Raw genomic sequence first — 15,326 nt, forward strand, 5'->3', positions numbered from 1 at the left:
TTACTTCTGCCCCGGGCAACGCCGGGTATATACAGCTTGTATAAATATAAATTATTAAACAGTAAAATCTTCTTCTGTAATTTGCTACCGTGGCAATTTGTGTGTCTGTCCAGGATTTTAAATGACCTGTAGCTCGCAAACCGTTGCACCTATACACTTGAAATGTGGTACACATATAGTACGTCACGTCTACTATCCGCTTTATGGGTGATGATTGTTTTAGTGTTTTTATCTTTATTTTATTTTATTGTACAATCAAGTCCTATCTGCGCACAGCAGGGCAGCCGTGGGCGGATGCGTATGGTGTATTCACTCGATGTTATCGTGCATTGCGCTGTCAGTGGTATTTTGATAAAAGAATTTGAACAACATATAAGAAGCGTATAAATTATTAAACAGTAAAACATTAACATTTAAGAAGTAAAGTTACATTAAGTACTACTGCTGTGCCTTCGGGTATACCTCATTTTTTGTTTGCCCATTACATGCTTAAATGTATACATTTTTTGGTGCACCTACCCGAGAACACGCGAGATATAACCGAGCGTGGGAGAAGCATGGATTTTAAACACGCGTTGAGTTGATGTGCTGGTCTCCCTCGTGAAATAACTGGTAATGTTTGACTAAAATCTACAGCGAGTAAAATGACATTAGCTTCTATTTTTTTTTTTACGATCTCTGAGATGTTGCTTTTTTCGGTTCAAGGCTTCATAAGCTCTTTTATGTTGTATGGTGTACTTATCCCAAACCATCATCTTTGAATGTTGCAAGACTTTCGCCTTGTATGTAGATCGGGGTAATTACATTCATTGCATTCCTAGTCTGAATCACAATGTGATTGTATGGGTGGTTACCTGGCACTGTAGGGTTGCCACCCGTCCATTAAAATACGGAATCGTGCCGCGTTTGAGAATGAAATTGCGCGTCCCGTTTTGAATCAATACTGGACGGGATTTATCCCGTATTTTTTTTATCATTTTTTTTTTAAAGCAGCGTCTCATGCAAATCATCCCACACGAATTTTATGATGATGCCTCCTTTCCTACTTTTGATTGGGTAATACTTGATGTCATCGTTAGTTTGATTGGTGTTTTTAACTGTCCAGTGAGTAGGGCGTGTCTTTCAACCGTAAGCAGATTTTTTGCACTGGTATCACTGACCTCGACGACGGCGGCGTTATACGTCAAAAATAAATTACGATAAATGACGATTTTAGCGATACTTTATTACGACGGCGGCTACATAGACACGATCAAATAAAAACAAAAAAATCAAATAATCATTCTACATTTTCAAAACGTCGAAAAAACGACGGCCCACCCGACGACCCACCCATTCCATTTTTATATATATAGATATACTTGCCGATGGGAATGCCTTCAACAGGGCTGTTCTAACGCTGTGGTCAGTGGTTAGTTTTACTTTGTGTTGTTATTTATATACTAAGTCTTAAATGAAAGTACTGTATTCTTGCTGTGTCCGCCATTTTGAAACATTTCATAGAGTTGTTTGGGTTGGTTTTGTCCAGTACTTACTTTTTGTGTGAAATACACTAAAAAGAGAACAATGTTTTGGGGGAAATAACCTTCTTTTTGGTAAAAAATAAAACTGATTGTGTTTATTTAATACATGCAGAGACGCATGATACAAGTGTGCATTCTCAAATTTCAAAACACCAGTTGGCTGTGAGATTAGTACATGAATAAGCATACAAAAGGTGTGTCTCTTTTAGAACTTTTTGCTAGTATCGTCAATGAGATGTGTGATCCTGGATGATTCATGTCATGTCCTGCCACCTGTTTTTGGTCTTTTTTTCCTGTACTTATGATTTATTTACTGACACACTGTTTATAAACTTGCTCAAATACTAGGAAAATAACTAAGAAATTCATGAAGTGTCATCTGATAAGGGAGAACATCCCACAGGATTACTGTGAGTTTAAGGATTGCCAGAAGATTAAGAACACTTTGCAAGAGAATAGTCAAAAGGAATGAGCAAGAAGTCAGAAGCCAGAAAGCCAGAGGAATACTTAGCGACCGAAATAAAAAAGGGGAAACCAAGAGCCGTAAATCGGAAAACACAAGGAGACTTGAGAAGCCAAAAGAACCATCTAACTGCTTGATTTTTTAACCAAATTCGCCACTAACTGATGAATAAAGGTTTGTTTTATCATCTGAGGGATACTGCATGTATTTAACCTGGAAGTAATTGGCTTAACCCCGGGTTTGACCCCCGTTCATACAAAGATTCCACCAGTTTGGGTGCTGCTGTAACTGCAAGTCAAAGATGAGTAACGTGACACACCAGTCACAATTTTGTGCATTCACATTTACATGACACATAAACACTGAAAAAGTAAACATGAAATAATAATTAAGTTAAAAACCTTACAAATCATAACACGATGAAGAGTAAGTATAATGACTTCCTGAGCTGATGTCAGCAATCAACACAATTTCAATCCAAAAAAACAAAGTAGAGAGAGAAGTATCAGAAATGCTGAAAAAAATGCAGTTGCATGGATGTTAAAGTATTCCATGAAAAAATGTAAATGCTGCAAGAATAACAATTAGCAGCATATTAACGTCCTGTCTGTCTTCAATGTAGATAAATATGCAGATATCCATTGCTAATATTGAAGTAATCAGTGCACAATTAACATCTTTTTTAATATTCTTGCTTTACGCAGAAATAAAACCAAAAACAAATCAGAAACATGAACAAGGCTGGTGGTCTGGTTTCACATTGGCCAGCATGTCAGACTTAATGACTGCAGTTGCTGGATCTCATCACCTTGAAGACATCAGATTACATGAGCAGAAATGGTACAATATGATGGATTATACAACTTTCTAGCACAGTTTCAAAGTTCCAAAGTACTGCATACATGCTGCGTATTGACAGCCAATTAACATGATGCCTGACAACGCCAGTGGCTTTTTGGATGTTTTTTAGGTATAGTGTGTTTAAATAACAACAGCCTCTGCCCATCTTTTACCTTTGTTTTATGGACACTGGACAAACAAGCTGCTCTGAGCCAAAGACATCGTAAAGGTTTAGGTCAGCCACTCGTATATTGTTCCACGGCTGCTAAATAGGTTTATAGGGATAGAGCAGAGAAGTTCACAGAGTCAAGTCCAAGAATGAAGGAGGCAGGAAGTGATGTCATCATTGGGGCCGGAACTGGACGTGATGTCATTGAGATTGGAAGTGACGTCATCATTGGCCCCTGAAAATGGAAGTGATATCATCTGGACCAGAAGTAACGTCATCAAAGGTGCCAGAACTGGAAGTGACATCTTAAGATGCACTGGAACCTGAAGTGACATCTTCAGAGGCGCTGGAACCTTGCGGGATTTCCTGACAATGATCTGCAAGGAACTGAGAGAGACAGTCAGCGCACCCTGCCGCCCCCTGCTCTGTCGTGGTATTACAATACTCGGGCTCTTTAACTGCCTCCTACTCACATGTGTATGACACTATCTCTATCTATCTATCTATCTATCTATCTATCTATCTATCTATCTATCTATCTATCTATCTATCTATCTATCTATCTATCTATCTATCTATCTATCTATCTATCTATCTATCTATCTAAATCTACTAATTTAGAAAAACCCTGTTGAGTCTGCTTGACTTTTCTAAGAAACTTGACAAGGATTTGTATGTTTAACAGGCATTCTATTCAATACTGCCATAGCTGCTGCTAGGAAAGGCCTGTGAGAGACTAAGCAGATGCAAGTAATGGATGGATCGTTGTGCTTCTTTCTTTTTTCATCCCAGTGTAGCTGATTGCCCTGATAGTAAATTGGTGATTATGCTCTGTGGAAAACAGGCAACACAGGGGAGATTAAAATAGTTATGTAGAGTCAGTTCAAAGTTTGGCCAACTGTAGTGTCCACTACCCCTTGATATGAAACAATTCTAATGATGAAGACCACCCTTTAAGAATTTTTTATTCGCCCTCAGGTTCACACCCCGTCCAATTCAAATTTTCTATCTTGTTCTTTAAATTAATATCAGTATAGACCAATAATCTGGAAGGCCTTAGGTTATAAAATAATTTTGTGCACCACTGTGTAGGCAGGGAAGACTACATGTGGAGAAAAAGGCAGTAATGCAACTTTTGTAGTACAAAACAACCACCCCACCCCCAATCCCACTCCTCCGGTAATCAATTCAGGACTATAATTAGAATTGCTTAAGGGCAAACAATGCAAAACATTAACAAGAAAATATTACCTTTTACATCTGAGCACACCCAACAGACCAGTTGAAGCCAAGAGTCAAAAAACTTTGTGTTGTTGACTGCACCTGAATAATAAATAAATATATTTTTTTATGAAAATGCTGTTCAAAATCATTATATAGAAACCTTTCAAAGTACATTGTATAAGGAAATACAACAACACATTAGTTTGGAAATAGTCTGATAGATTACAGGAAATGCTAAAGGAAGAGCAGAAAAATAACTATAGAAAACTGCAATTTATAAGGGTTGGAATGAAATGTAAAGATTTCCAGCAAATCTAAGTGGGGCTGTACACCTTAATATAGCATTAATTATGACATCCATCATTTATATTTTATTAATCCCCAAGGGGAAATTATTTTTTCATATGACCTGTAGGGTTCAGAGAGCAAGGTCACCTATTGTAGAGAGCCCCTGCAACAATTTTCAAGTTAAGGGCCTTGCTCAAGGGCCCAACAGAGTAGGATCCCTTCTGGCAGTAATGGCATTTGAACCGACAGTCTTCCAGATACCATAGCAACAGAGCCACTACTCCACCCCATTAATGTTTATAAAATATTTAACATCATAATAAATGTTAGAACATTCTCAGATGTGCTTAATTCAATTTAGGGTGGTGGGTTCAAGAGCTTATCCTGGCAGAACTGGGTGCAAGGCAGTAACCAACCATAGGATTCCAGTCCATGGCTGTGCCCACTCAAGTACACCCCCACACAAGACTGGTTTAGAGTAACCAATCAACCTAACAGCAGAGTGCTGGATGATTCATTTCACGTTTTGCCACCTACTTTTGATCTTTTCTTTTGTAATTTTGATTGATTTACTGACAGACTTTGATAAACTGGTTCCAACATCGTGACTTAGTAAAGCAAATCATCTGAGTGTTAAGTGCAGTTATATGATGGGGTAGCAAATGTGTGTGGAGCACAGTGCCATTCACGGTTAAAAATAACCAAAAAGGCCTTCAAAAATCTGTAAATAACAGGAGGGACTACTATGGAGAAATATTTCTTTCAGCCTTTGAAAGCTTTGTTAACCTTTGTTGCTTAGCTTGTTTATATTTTTGTAGTGTTGTTTTTATTCACATTCAGTGCTCTTTGTAAGATTTTTGTGATTTTATGGGGACATTATCATTAACTATTGACACAAATGAGTGGTAGGTAGAAACATTTTGTGGCAATGGCATCTCCTTTACAATTTTTAATCACCAAGTTTACCATTTACTGGTGCTCTATGGTTCCCAGCCTATATAAAAACCTGTATGAAGACTTTATGTACTACAGTTTCAAAGTTTCTTTTCATTTCTGTTTTGTTTTATTCTGCTTCTTTTTGGGACCTTCAGGGCTATTGCATAAATGACTTTACATAGAACTTTGAGGGACAAACTGAAAATAAACTAATATTATATTTATAGTAGGGGGTTACCCCCTGCTCGCTTTGCTCGCCAACCCTCGTGGCCTGTGTGTCTCTGCCGCTCACGTTGTGAAGAGGGGGGCTGAACGCACCCCAAGGAAACGCGGTCGCTCCTCCGAAACCCCCTCTTAAATGGTGATACAATAGGAAACAAATACAGTTTTTTTTTTTTGTTACCTCCTCTTTGCTCGATCAGCTGCTCGCTTTCTGCTGCTGCTGTGCCACGTGATCTGCATCTTGCATGGTGCTTTGAACATTTAAAAGCCTGTAGAGCAGCTGTCCTACTCTTTGTCTTTTATTTCCGGCATGGAACACATACAGTATTTCCAGACAGAATTCCATCTCAGGATAATGGATCTGTGAGGCAAAAGCATTAAACATTTTGCATAAGTGTTTTCACCATTTAAAAATGATCTTGAAATATCATCGAAAACCTATGCAGTTATCACTCAATTCTCCATTAAAATTGCCCAGACCATGGAACATCTGTTACATAGTTGTAGTTACATACCCTAAATTTTTTATTACATTTTGAAAGTACAGATACAATGTAACTATGTAAGTACACTTGTTTTTGGATCAGTGATAAATTGTTACATTGTAATTATATTAACTGTGGAATAACAATGACAACTGAGTATTTAACTATAGCGTTACTTTGTATTACACAGTAAGTACGAAGTAATAACTCATAGTTACACTGTACTTACAGTATACAGGTAATTACATAGTAGTTACAGTGTAATTATGAACACTTAATGTAAAGTGTTACCAAAGATTCCATGATTGAAATGTTTAAAATTATAAAGGGAATAAGTACAATGGATCAAAATGGTCACTTTTAAATGAATTGAACAAAAACACAGGAACAGAGTTGAAAACTTGTTAAAGGTAAATTTCACACAAATATTACGAAGTTTTTCTTCACACAGGGAACCATAGACACATGGACACAGTTACCAATTAGAGTGGTAGACAGTAGAACTTTTGGTACCTTCAATACTAGATTTGATGTTATTAGGAGGAATTAAGTGGATATGACTGGCAAGCTTTGTTGGGCTGAATGACCTGTTCTTGTCTAGACTTTTCTAATATTCTAATGTTCATATCATGCACGGCCCTGCAAAGGGCAGGGCCTTCTGCTGTTGCCCCGCCAAACGAAGGTGATAATGTTGTGTTGGTTAGCACTCTTGTCGTTCAACCTAGAAATGTGGTTTCATCAGCATTGCATTTAAGTTTTTCTTTAACTAGGTATTTGCCTCCATTTTGTCATGCTGTCACCCCCAGTAAGGCCACATTGCCACTAAAGTTATTTACTGCTGTTTAGGATTCTTTGCATCAATATTGGCAGGCAGTGTGGTGTAGTGGTTAAGGCTTTGGACTTCAACCCCTCAGGCTGTGGGTTCATATCCCACTACTGACACCGTGGGACCATGAGCAAGTCACTTGACCTGCCTGTGCTCCAATTGGAAAACCAAAAGAAGTGTAACCAGTTGTATCATAAACGGTGTAAGTCGCTTTGGATAGAGGCATTAGCCACATAAGTAAATGTAAATACTGAATATGAAAAAGGTTTCCAGCACTAACAATGGATATGTACCAAATGCAACAATTGCTTAGCATAATAAAGTTTGAAAAGATATAAATTGTAATTACCTTTTCCTTTTCCACCTTTTACATTCTAACCTGGGCAATGGCAGACAACTAGGCTAGTATATCTAATAAGGTTGACATAAGGTATTTTATATGGATGTGTGACACTAACTGTATTCCTGTATTGTGTACCTAACGATTTAGAGGTGTTAGTTTCAAAATAGTTAACCATCTAAAATAACTCTGTTTGATAGTAATTCTTTGTAGGAAGTAAAAAGATCTAGACGAGAAAAATGTAATGAGAAGGCCAGCTGGAGTGGAATGCTGAAAATACTGTGCCAAAATATGTCATTGAGGAAATGAAGACTTCAGAATACAGTACAGTGATATCAGTTTTCCGGCATATAATGAAGCTTTTCTGTTTACTGAAGGAGCTGTTGCTCAGCTTTAATACAAACATTACTTGTTCTTGTATATTTCCTGTTATAGTAACAGCAACTGTTTTCTAACACTCTAACTCAGATGCTTTAATAAGAAGGTTTTATTGTCACTCCTTCAACAGAAGCAGCCATATAAAAGCAAACATGAATATAAAATGTAACGGCTGTGATAAATTTGTATTCGACAGCACATTTGGGTAACATTAGAAAACCAACAAAAACTTCACCAAATTTACAACACTGACATGAAAATAAATATTTTTATTATTTGGTGATGACAGGTTAGGTCAAAAAAGTGAATGAACGACATCAGACAAAGCAGAGAATTAAAAAAGGGGTTGCCACTCGCATGCACCTTAGTTCATGTTTAGTCTTCATGTTTTTTTGGAAGAAATAAGTGGATAGGACTGGTGACCTTTGTTGGGCTGAATGGCCTGTTCTCGTCTACAGTGTTCTAATGTTCTTAGTGATGACACCATTTACTGAATGTCTGATTCGTGGTTTGGGATTGGTTGACAGATGTTCTAATCATTTAACATAAAACATAAAGCAAACTCACTCAGAATGACATGAATCATGTATGAAATGGACTAGGCAGATTTACTGGGCTCAGGCAATTTAGAGCACAAGTGCTAGAAGGAAATGTGGACAAAACTAACATGTTGAACCAATTTTTGAATAGATTTTCCCAGCTTCCACCACCACCTTCTTTCAATGACCAGACCCGTAAACCATCCACACTGGTATAGCCAGTAATGAGTCCACCTATGACCATCAGTATAAGTTGTACATAACTGATGACCAAGTAAGGAGACAACTGAGGAAGCTACACACAGGAAAAGCTAAAGGATGGAGTTAGCCCTATAGTTCTGGAGACTTGTGCTGACCAACTATGTGTTGTCAACTGTTACCTTTTCAGTCTGTCACTAATGCTCCAGAAAGTGCAGCTGCTGTGAAGAACATCTTCTGTCAATCCATTTCCAATTATGTTAAGCACCTCTTCACTTAATGACAAGTGGCCTTTATGTTCCACATCATGAAGTTCTTTGAGAGCCAGATCCTGGACTATATGAGTCTTCTTGTGGAAGACCACATGGACCCACTGCAGTCTTTCTTTAGGACATAAATTAGAGTGGAAGATCCAGTTATCTATCTGCTCCACAAGGCTTATTCTAATCTGGACAGAGTTGGCAGCACTGTGAGGATTATGTTTTTGATTTCATCAGTGCCTCCAATACCATCCAGGCATCCCTGTTAAGTGGTAAGCTCAAGGATATGCAGGTGGATGAGCCTATTTGTGCTAAATAATGGACTATTTATCTGTTGGACAGACCACAGTTTGTGTATGTGAGCAACACTTCACTACCCCAAGGAACAGTCCTGTTTCCATTTCTCTTCACCCTGTATACCCTGGACCATAAATATAACAACAGGTCATGTAACTTGCTGAAGTTCTCAGATGATTCTACACTAATGGAGTGTTTTGACAAGGATGACAAGACAGAGTATACTTAGGTGGAGAACTTTGTTTCTTGGAGCAAAGAGAATTGTCTGCACCTTAACATCAGAAAGGAGAAGGAACTGTTTGTTGATTTTCACTGCACCAAAGAGCTGCTACACCCAGTCACTATCCAGGGAGTGGTACATGCCTACAACTTCTGGGGGTTCACATTACTGACAGGCTGAAAAGCTCTTGTAACATAGAGGAACTATATAAGAAAGGGCGGAACAGGCTGTTTTTTCTTAAGAGAATGTTCTGCTTTAATATGGATTCTGACATCCTTGACATGTCCTATAACTCTATGAGGGCCAGTGCAATTTTCTGTGCTGTGGAGTGCTGGACTGGTCATATAACTTCAGGAGAGGCCCACCGAATTAATAAGCTGATTACGAAGGCGGGCTCAGTTATAGAATGCACTTTGGACCCCCTGGAGGTGACAGCAAAGGAGAGAATGAAAATAAAACTGAGTGCCATTATGAACAATGCTGCACATCCTCTCTCTGGTACACTAACACTGAGGACTTTCACGCAATGAATTATCTAGCAGAAGTGCGTCAAGAAACGCCAGTAGGGCTTATTCATACCAGAGGCAATACAACAGCATAATGCCTAACTGTGACTGTGACTGCCTTTTTTCCCCTAGCAAAGTCAGAAACTTTCTTTTTAGGAATTCTGGCATGTATTAGAGAGGGAGTTGTTATTGTTTATTATATTTCTTATTGATTGATTGATTGAGGTTCCGTAAAAAGCTATATTTCTCCTCTTCGAACAAATAAAGTGCTATAAAGTGGGTGTCTTAATTGGGTTCAGGCTTGAAGAACATTCCCACCTGATGTTTTGGAGAATGAATTGCTCCCAGTATCAATTATAGCCTCCTGGCTGGGCAAGAATCTATCTGTATCTCAGCAAGGATGCCCGTCCTTCCTATCTATCTATCTATCTATCTATCTATCTATCTATCTATCTATCTATCTATCTATCTATCTATCTATCTATCTATCTATCTATCTATCTATCTATCTATCTATCTATCTATCTAAAGATGTAAAGACAGAGACTGTCAGTGTTTTGGGGCATCCTGAGGCAAACCTCACGTAAATGAATGCATTCATTTAAAAGGAAATGCATGATAATACGCAAATTAGCCTTCTCAGAGGTGAGCCCTTATTGAAACTGCCCAAGATGGCAGGTCTTTGGGTCATATTGCACCAAGGTCTAGGTAGATGGACCCTGAAAAGTGACGTTGGTGGTAGAGAGCTGTCACTCTTTCTAGTCTGTAGAGGGAGGAAAAGAGAGAATGTTATCACAAAGCGCCACCCCCTGGATTGGTAGAGAATTACCATCACCTGAACCCTTAAACTGTCTCTCATGTGCACATGCTTGATACAATCTATCTATAGTGTAGGCTGATGACAATGTTACCTATTATTTACATATGATATCAGACAACAGAAAAACAACTGCGGTGTCTCAAAAGTTACTAATTTGCCACGTTCTAGAATACAGAAGCTTTTGCGAATTTGTTAGTTTTCCACTGTTGAGAAAAATATTCAATATTCTTCTTATCCCATTTGACTTCATCTATCATTTTTTCTTCTTCTCATTGTATAAAATTAGAAGCAAAAGATACTCTACTTTTATGTTTCATTGTAATTCTCCATCTGTTACCTTTGAAAGGTAAATGAAATGTTAAAAATCATTTTGTGGTAGAAAATACTGTTCTTAAGTATTGCCAACATGCTTTATGGGTAATTGCTCTCCAGTGGTGAAAACATGTCAAACAAGAATAACTGGGCAGGGTCTTGTCAAAAGCAGCCATATCATTCCTGTACCTGGAAACACCCTTTGCATGTTTGCATTTGTATGACTGGTTACTTCAGGGTGGAGCAGCTTGAAATGTAATCAGGCATCAATGCTTAAATGCCATGAGATGCCACAGTACCTCACATATCATATAATAAACAGACATGTCCGTCACAACTAAATGTTTTGTCGCTTTAGCTTCAAGAAGGCCAGATGTTAAAAGCTGACTTGATTGACGAGAATGGTGTCACTGGCAGGATAAAATAAAAATGTAGCCTCCTTATCAGTGCTATGTCATTATGTGACTGCTAAAATGAAGTCAGTGTTGAAGGGTCACTTGGGTGACTCATGTGTGTTGCTATGTTACGCTAGTAATGACTTAATATTTAATGTGATTCAGTTTTATCCTTTAAGCTACAAAACTTGAGGGAGGATTATTACTGTCACTTGTGAAATTGTCACTTATATGTGCTCTTCAACACATGATGCCACTCTCAGGTGCTGTACTTAGTCAACAGAACCACCTTACCTTGAAATTTCTGTCTGCCTCACCTGAAAAATCTCAGAATATATTTTTAAATGGCATAAAAGCAGAAATGACAAGGACCTTGAGTATGTCTCCTTGTACATTTAGTTGTACAAGAACATAAGGAGCCACAAGATGCTCATTGGTATCACTATGATTTTAACAGATATTAAAGTAGTTCGGCAGGAATGCCTCTTTATTCTTGTAGAAGGAAACCATCCATCAATTTTCATACCTACCCAGTTCAGGGTTACAAAGATCTAGAATCTATCCCAGCAGCATCAGGTACCAGTCCACCCTCGGGACCATTGAAACACTACATGCCAACAATGGGTTGCTTTAGAATCCCCAGTTAACCTAACCCTGTACACCTTTGGGTACTTTGGTTTGACTCATGCACATAAGGTAAGGACAGTACTCTTGACCAATAAATGAGGAGGACATTGGATCTTAACTTCAAAAGCTCACTCTCATGTGAATTATGTTATTTTATTTATGATGTGCAATGATTTTTTGGGAAGTTTCCATATAACAATATTTTAGCAAAAAATGCATGTATTTTGCATTTTGTATGTTTTGAACAAACAACTGGAAAACCGACATGAGGATTATATAACACAAGTAACACCAGGTTTTATTCCCATTCACATTTTACATGTCATTTGCTGTCGTACAGCATTGGTCATCATAACTTTTTTTATCTTTGCTCTTTATGAAAACATGAGATTAAATTTTTTTCTCAGTTATTGCTACACAACACATGGGATGAGTCTTATATAAAAAATATCATTTTTGAGCAGAGTATTCATTTAATCTGTTAGCACTGTGGTCAAGTGGGTAAAGTATTGGATTTTAAACCACAAGCTGCTAGTTTAGTTCCTGCTTCAAAGTCAGACTGTGAACTTGAACACATCACTTAAGTTTCCTGTGCTTCAAAAATGTATGCAATTGTACCGTATACTGATCTTGTAAGTTGCCTTTGCTAAAGCTGTCTCTCAGATTATAGAAGTAAATGTGCTTCTTGCAGAAAAGATGGAAAACCTATTTGGAGTAGAAGTCCACCCCAAGATATTCTGAAACAATTTTTATTTGCATCATACATATGTCAGAATCACTCTGCTACACTTTTGGCTACACTGTGCAACATGTTTCTCTGAAGGTAGATGGGGGACAAAAATCACTCCTAAGGAAGTGGACCTAAGAAACTGTATATAACATTAAGATAGATAGATAGATAGATAGATAGATAGATAGATAGATAGATAGATAGATAGATAGATAGATAGATAGATAGATAGATAGATAGATAGATAGATAGATAGATAGATAGATAGATAGATAGATACTTTATTAATCCCAAGGGGAAATTCACAGAAGTTAATGTGGAAAAGTGAGATTATGATAGGAGAAGCCCTTGTGGGAGTACTCTGCACTCAGAACAATCAAAGAAGGCCAAGGTAAAGAGAAATGGTGCCTTTAATATGTATAAAAGTAAACCACACATGAGAAATAATCACAAGGAGAGCACAAAGTAAAAATAAGCAGAATAAACCAAAAAACCCTGCTGCTTCTCTGTGTTTGACTATACAGCCTTGATTCAATCCAGTAACTTGCCCACATGCCTACCATGGCTCTCCCCTTCCTTGACCCAGACTTCCTTTTCCCCTGACAGTTTAGTCTTCATTTCAGACTCTCTGATGTCATAGTCGGTCTGCCTCGGACCTTGAGATAATTTTAAATTCCAGGTCAAATCAGGCTCTTTGTTTTCTGCAGGAGACATGAGGATAGAGTTCACTTTATTGGACAGCCTTCATTTTATCAACAGTCCTTCACTGTGAGGATTTACAAAATGAAAATCAAAAAGTAAATCGGACAATGTTGCCAACAACGGACTTGACAGTAACAGAGTAAACCCCATAGGACAGTACGTTAATCGGTTATCAGGAATTCTGTTAGCAAAGATGGTGCACTGTTGAAAGCCAAATAAACATCTCAAGGGCTCTGAAAAGAGGTGGATTTTTGGGTTGGACCAACATGTTAAAATTTGAAGGACACACACAAGCCAACATGGGGTGACCCTTTCCATAAAGCAGGTGCCACGGAGCTGAAAAAACATTTGACAAGCAGTCCAACTAGACTTTGGAAGAGTAAGGAGGACTTCAGTGATTCTTAGAAGACTGAATAATAGGGGCACCAAAAAGAAGAAGAAAAAAGATGCCACAGGGTTCAAATAAATTTTACTATGGTGACAATCAGATGGACGTGCAACAATGTCAGGTAACACTTCTAATTCTCAGGCTTCTGCTGTGGAAGAAAAGAAAATATTTTTGGACATGATTCCATTCTGAATCTTTTAAATGTAATTTAACACATTAAAATATCACAATCCTCCTCTTTCATTATCTGTAAATCATGGTTTTAAGATACATTGTTTATCTGCTTGCTATAAAACAATATTGTATATCTGTTATAAACAAATGTGCTTTCTTTTAAGTTACATTTCAGTCATTAATCATTAATGAACACTGCTCAGTAAAGTGAAACTGTGCCCCAGTATACATATAATTAGAGCCCAGAAGTGTTTATGGCATATTGTAAAACAATTTCAGAAAGATGCTGATACTATGTTAGGTTTCCTTTTTGAGTAATGTGGTGGTACTGTGCTTAGAACCTTAGGACAATTGGTTCATATCCTTGCTTTGCAGTTTGAATCCCCTCACTATGGTTCTCAGAGCTATGTAAATTATATTAATTCCATCTGTGACCACCAGGGGGCATGCCATCTTCCTAACACTCAACACAACGGACACCAGACACAAGTCCAGCAGCACACATGTTTCATTTACAGGTGGGAAACGCTTCCCAAACCATTCCCACATGCAAAATAGTACAATAAGTACAGCATAATAAACAAAGCAAACAGCACTTCTTCCCATTATTCTTCCACCTCAACCCCTCCTAATGCAAGCGTTGTCCTCTCACTTCCGACTCTGGCTCCCTGAATGAAGGCAGGTGGCTCCTTATATTCAGAATCCTGGGAGTACTTCCGGTGTCACATAATTGTGGAGTACTTCTGGGTAAGGTGGGAGCCCTATATAAAAGGGTTCAGCAGTTCCTGCAGCACACCCTAGTGGCACCCCCGGAAACCAACAGGGCTGAGCCGACAAATACCAATTCCCATACAGTCCTGTGGGATTGTGAGGCACAGTTGCACACCAGCGGAGCTTCCAAATAGCAGCTCAGGGGAGATAGTGCCCTTCATAAGCCATCTCCTCTTGGCCTTCCATTAAGGAGGCATCCTGGCCATCCCTCACACATCCATTTTCTGAAACCACTTAATACAATTTAATGATTGTAAGGGCAGGAGCCTTTGTGCCCCTATCTGCCCCTATCTGCTATAAGACAGGGACTAGCCCAAGTCAGAGTGCCAGTTCATTGCAGGACACACAGTGCACACTCCCCCTTGTTACTCACACCAGGCTGATTCAGAACCGCCAGTATGCCAAATATTCAGGATTTTGGAGTTGTGGAAGGAAGAAATATTCTAGATAAAGTAATCTCTGGTGCTGACAACGTGCGGTAGATGAGAAGTACATATGTAAGGATTAACAGCTAGTTCATTGTGATTCTCTTTAACTTTTTAATAGATGTTGAAGAAAATAAATACAGAAGAGCAAGAAGAGAGACTGACAGCAGAGCTGGACAATCTCCGTCACACTGACTGGGTGAGAATAAAGTGTGGATATTTGCACTGCTTAAGTACTGATTCTGTGTTAAAGATAGGTGTTAACTTT

At 38.3% G+C, this 15,326-nt stretch overlaps 1 protein-coding gene across 1 annotated transcript in view; it reads left to right on the forward strand.

The window, feature by feature from the left end:
• Positions 1-15,326, forward strand: part of spire2 (spire-type actin nucleation factor 2) — a 177,212-nt gene that overhangs the window by 74,001 nt on the left and 87,885 nt on the right. Inside the window, exon 7 of the mRNA XM_051932367.1 lies at positions 15,180-15,257. Coding sequence (XP_051788327.1) covers positions 15,180-15,257 — 78 coding nt within the window. The remainder of the gene's footprint in view (positions 1-15,179; positions 15,258-15,326) is intronic.

Source organism: Erpetoichthys calabaricus, chromosome 9 (genome assembly GCF_900747795.2).
Source record: "Erpetoichthys calabaricus chromosome 9, fErpCal1.3, whole genome shotgun sequence".
Taxonomy (NCBI): domain Eukaryota; kingdom Metazoa; phylum Chordata; class Cladistia; order Polypteriformes; family Polypteridae; genus Erpetoichthys; species Erpetoichthys calabaricus.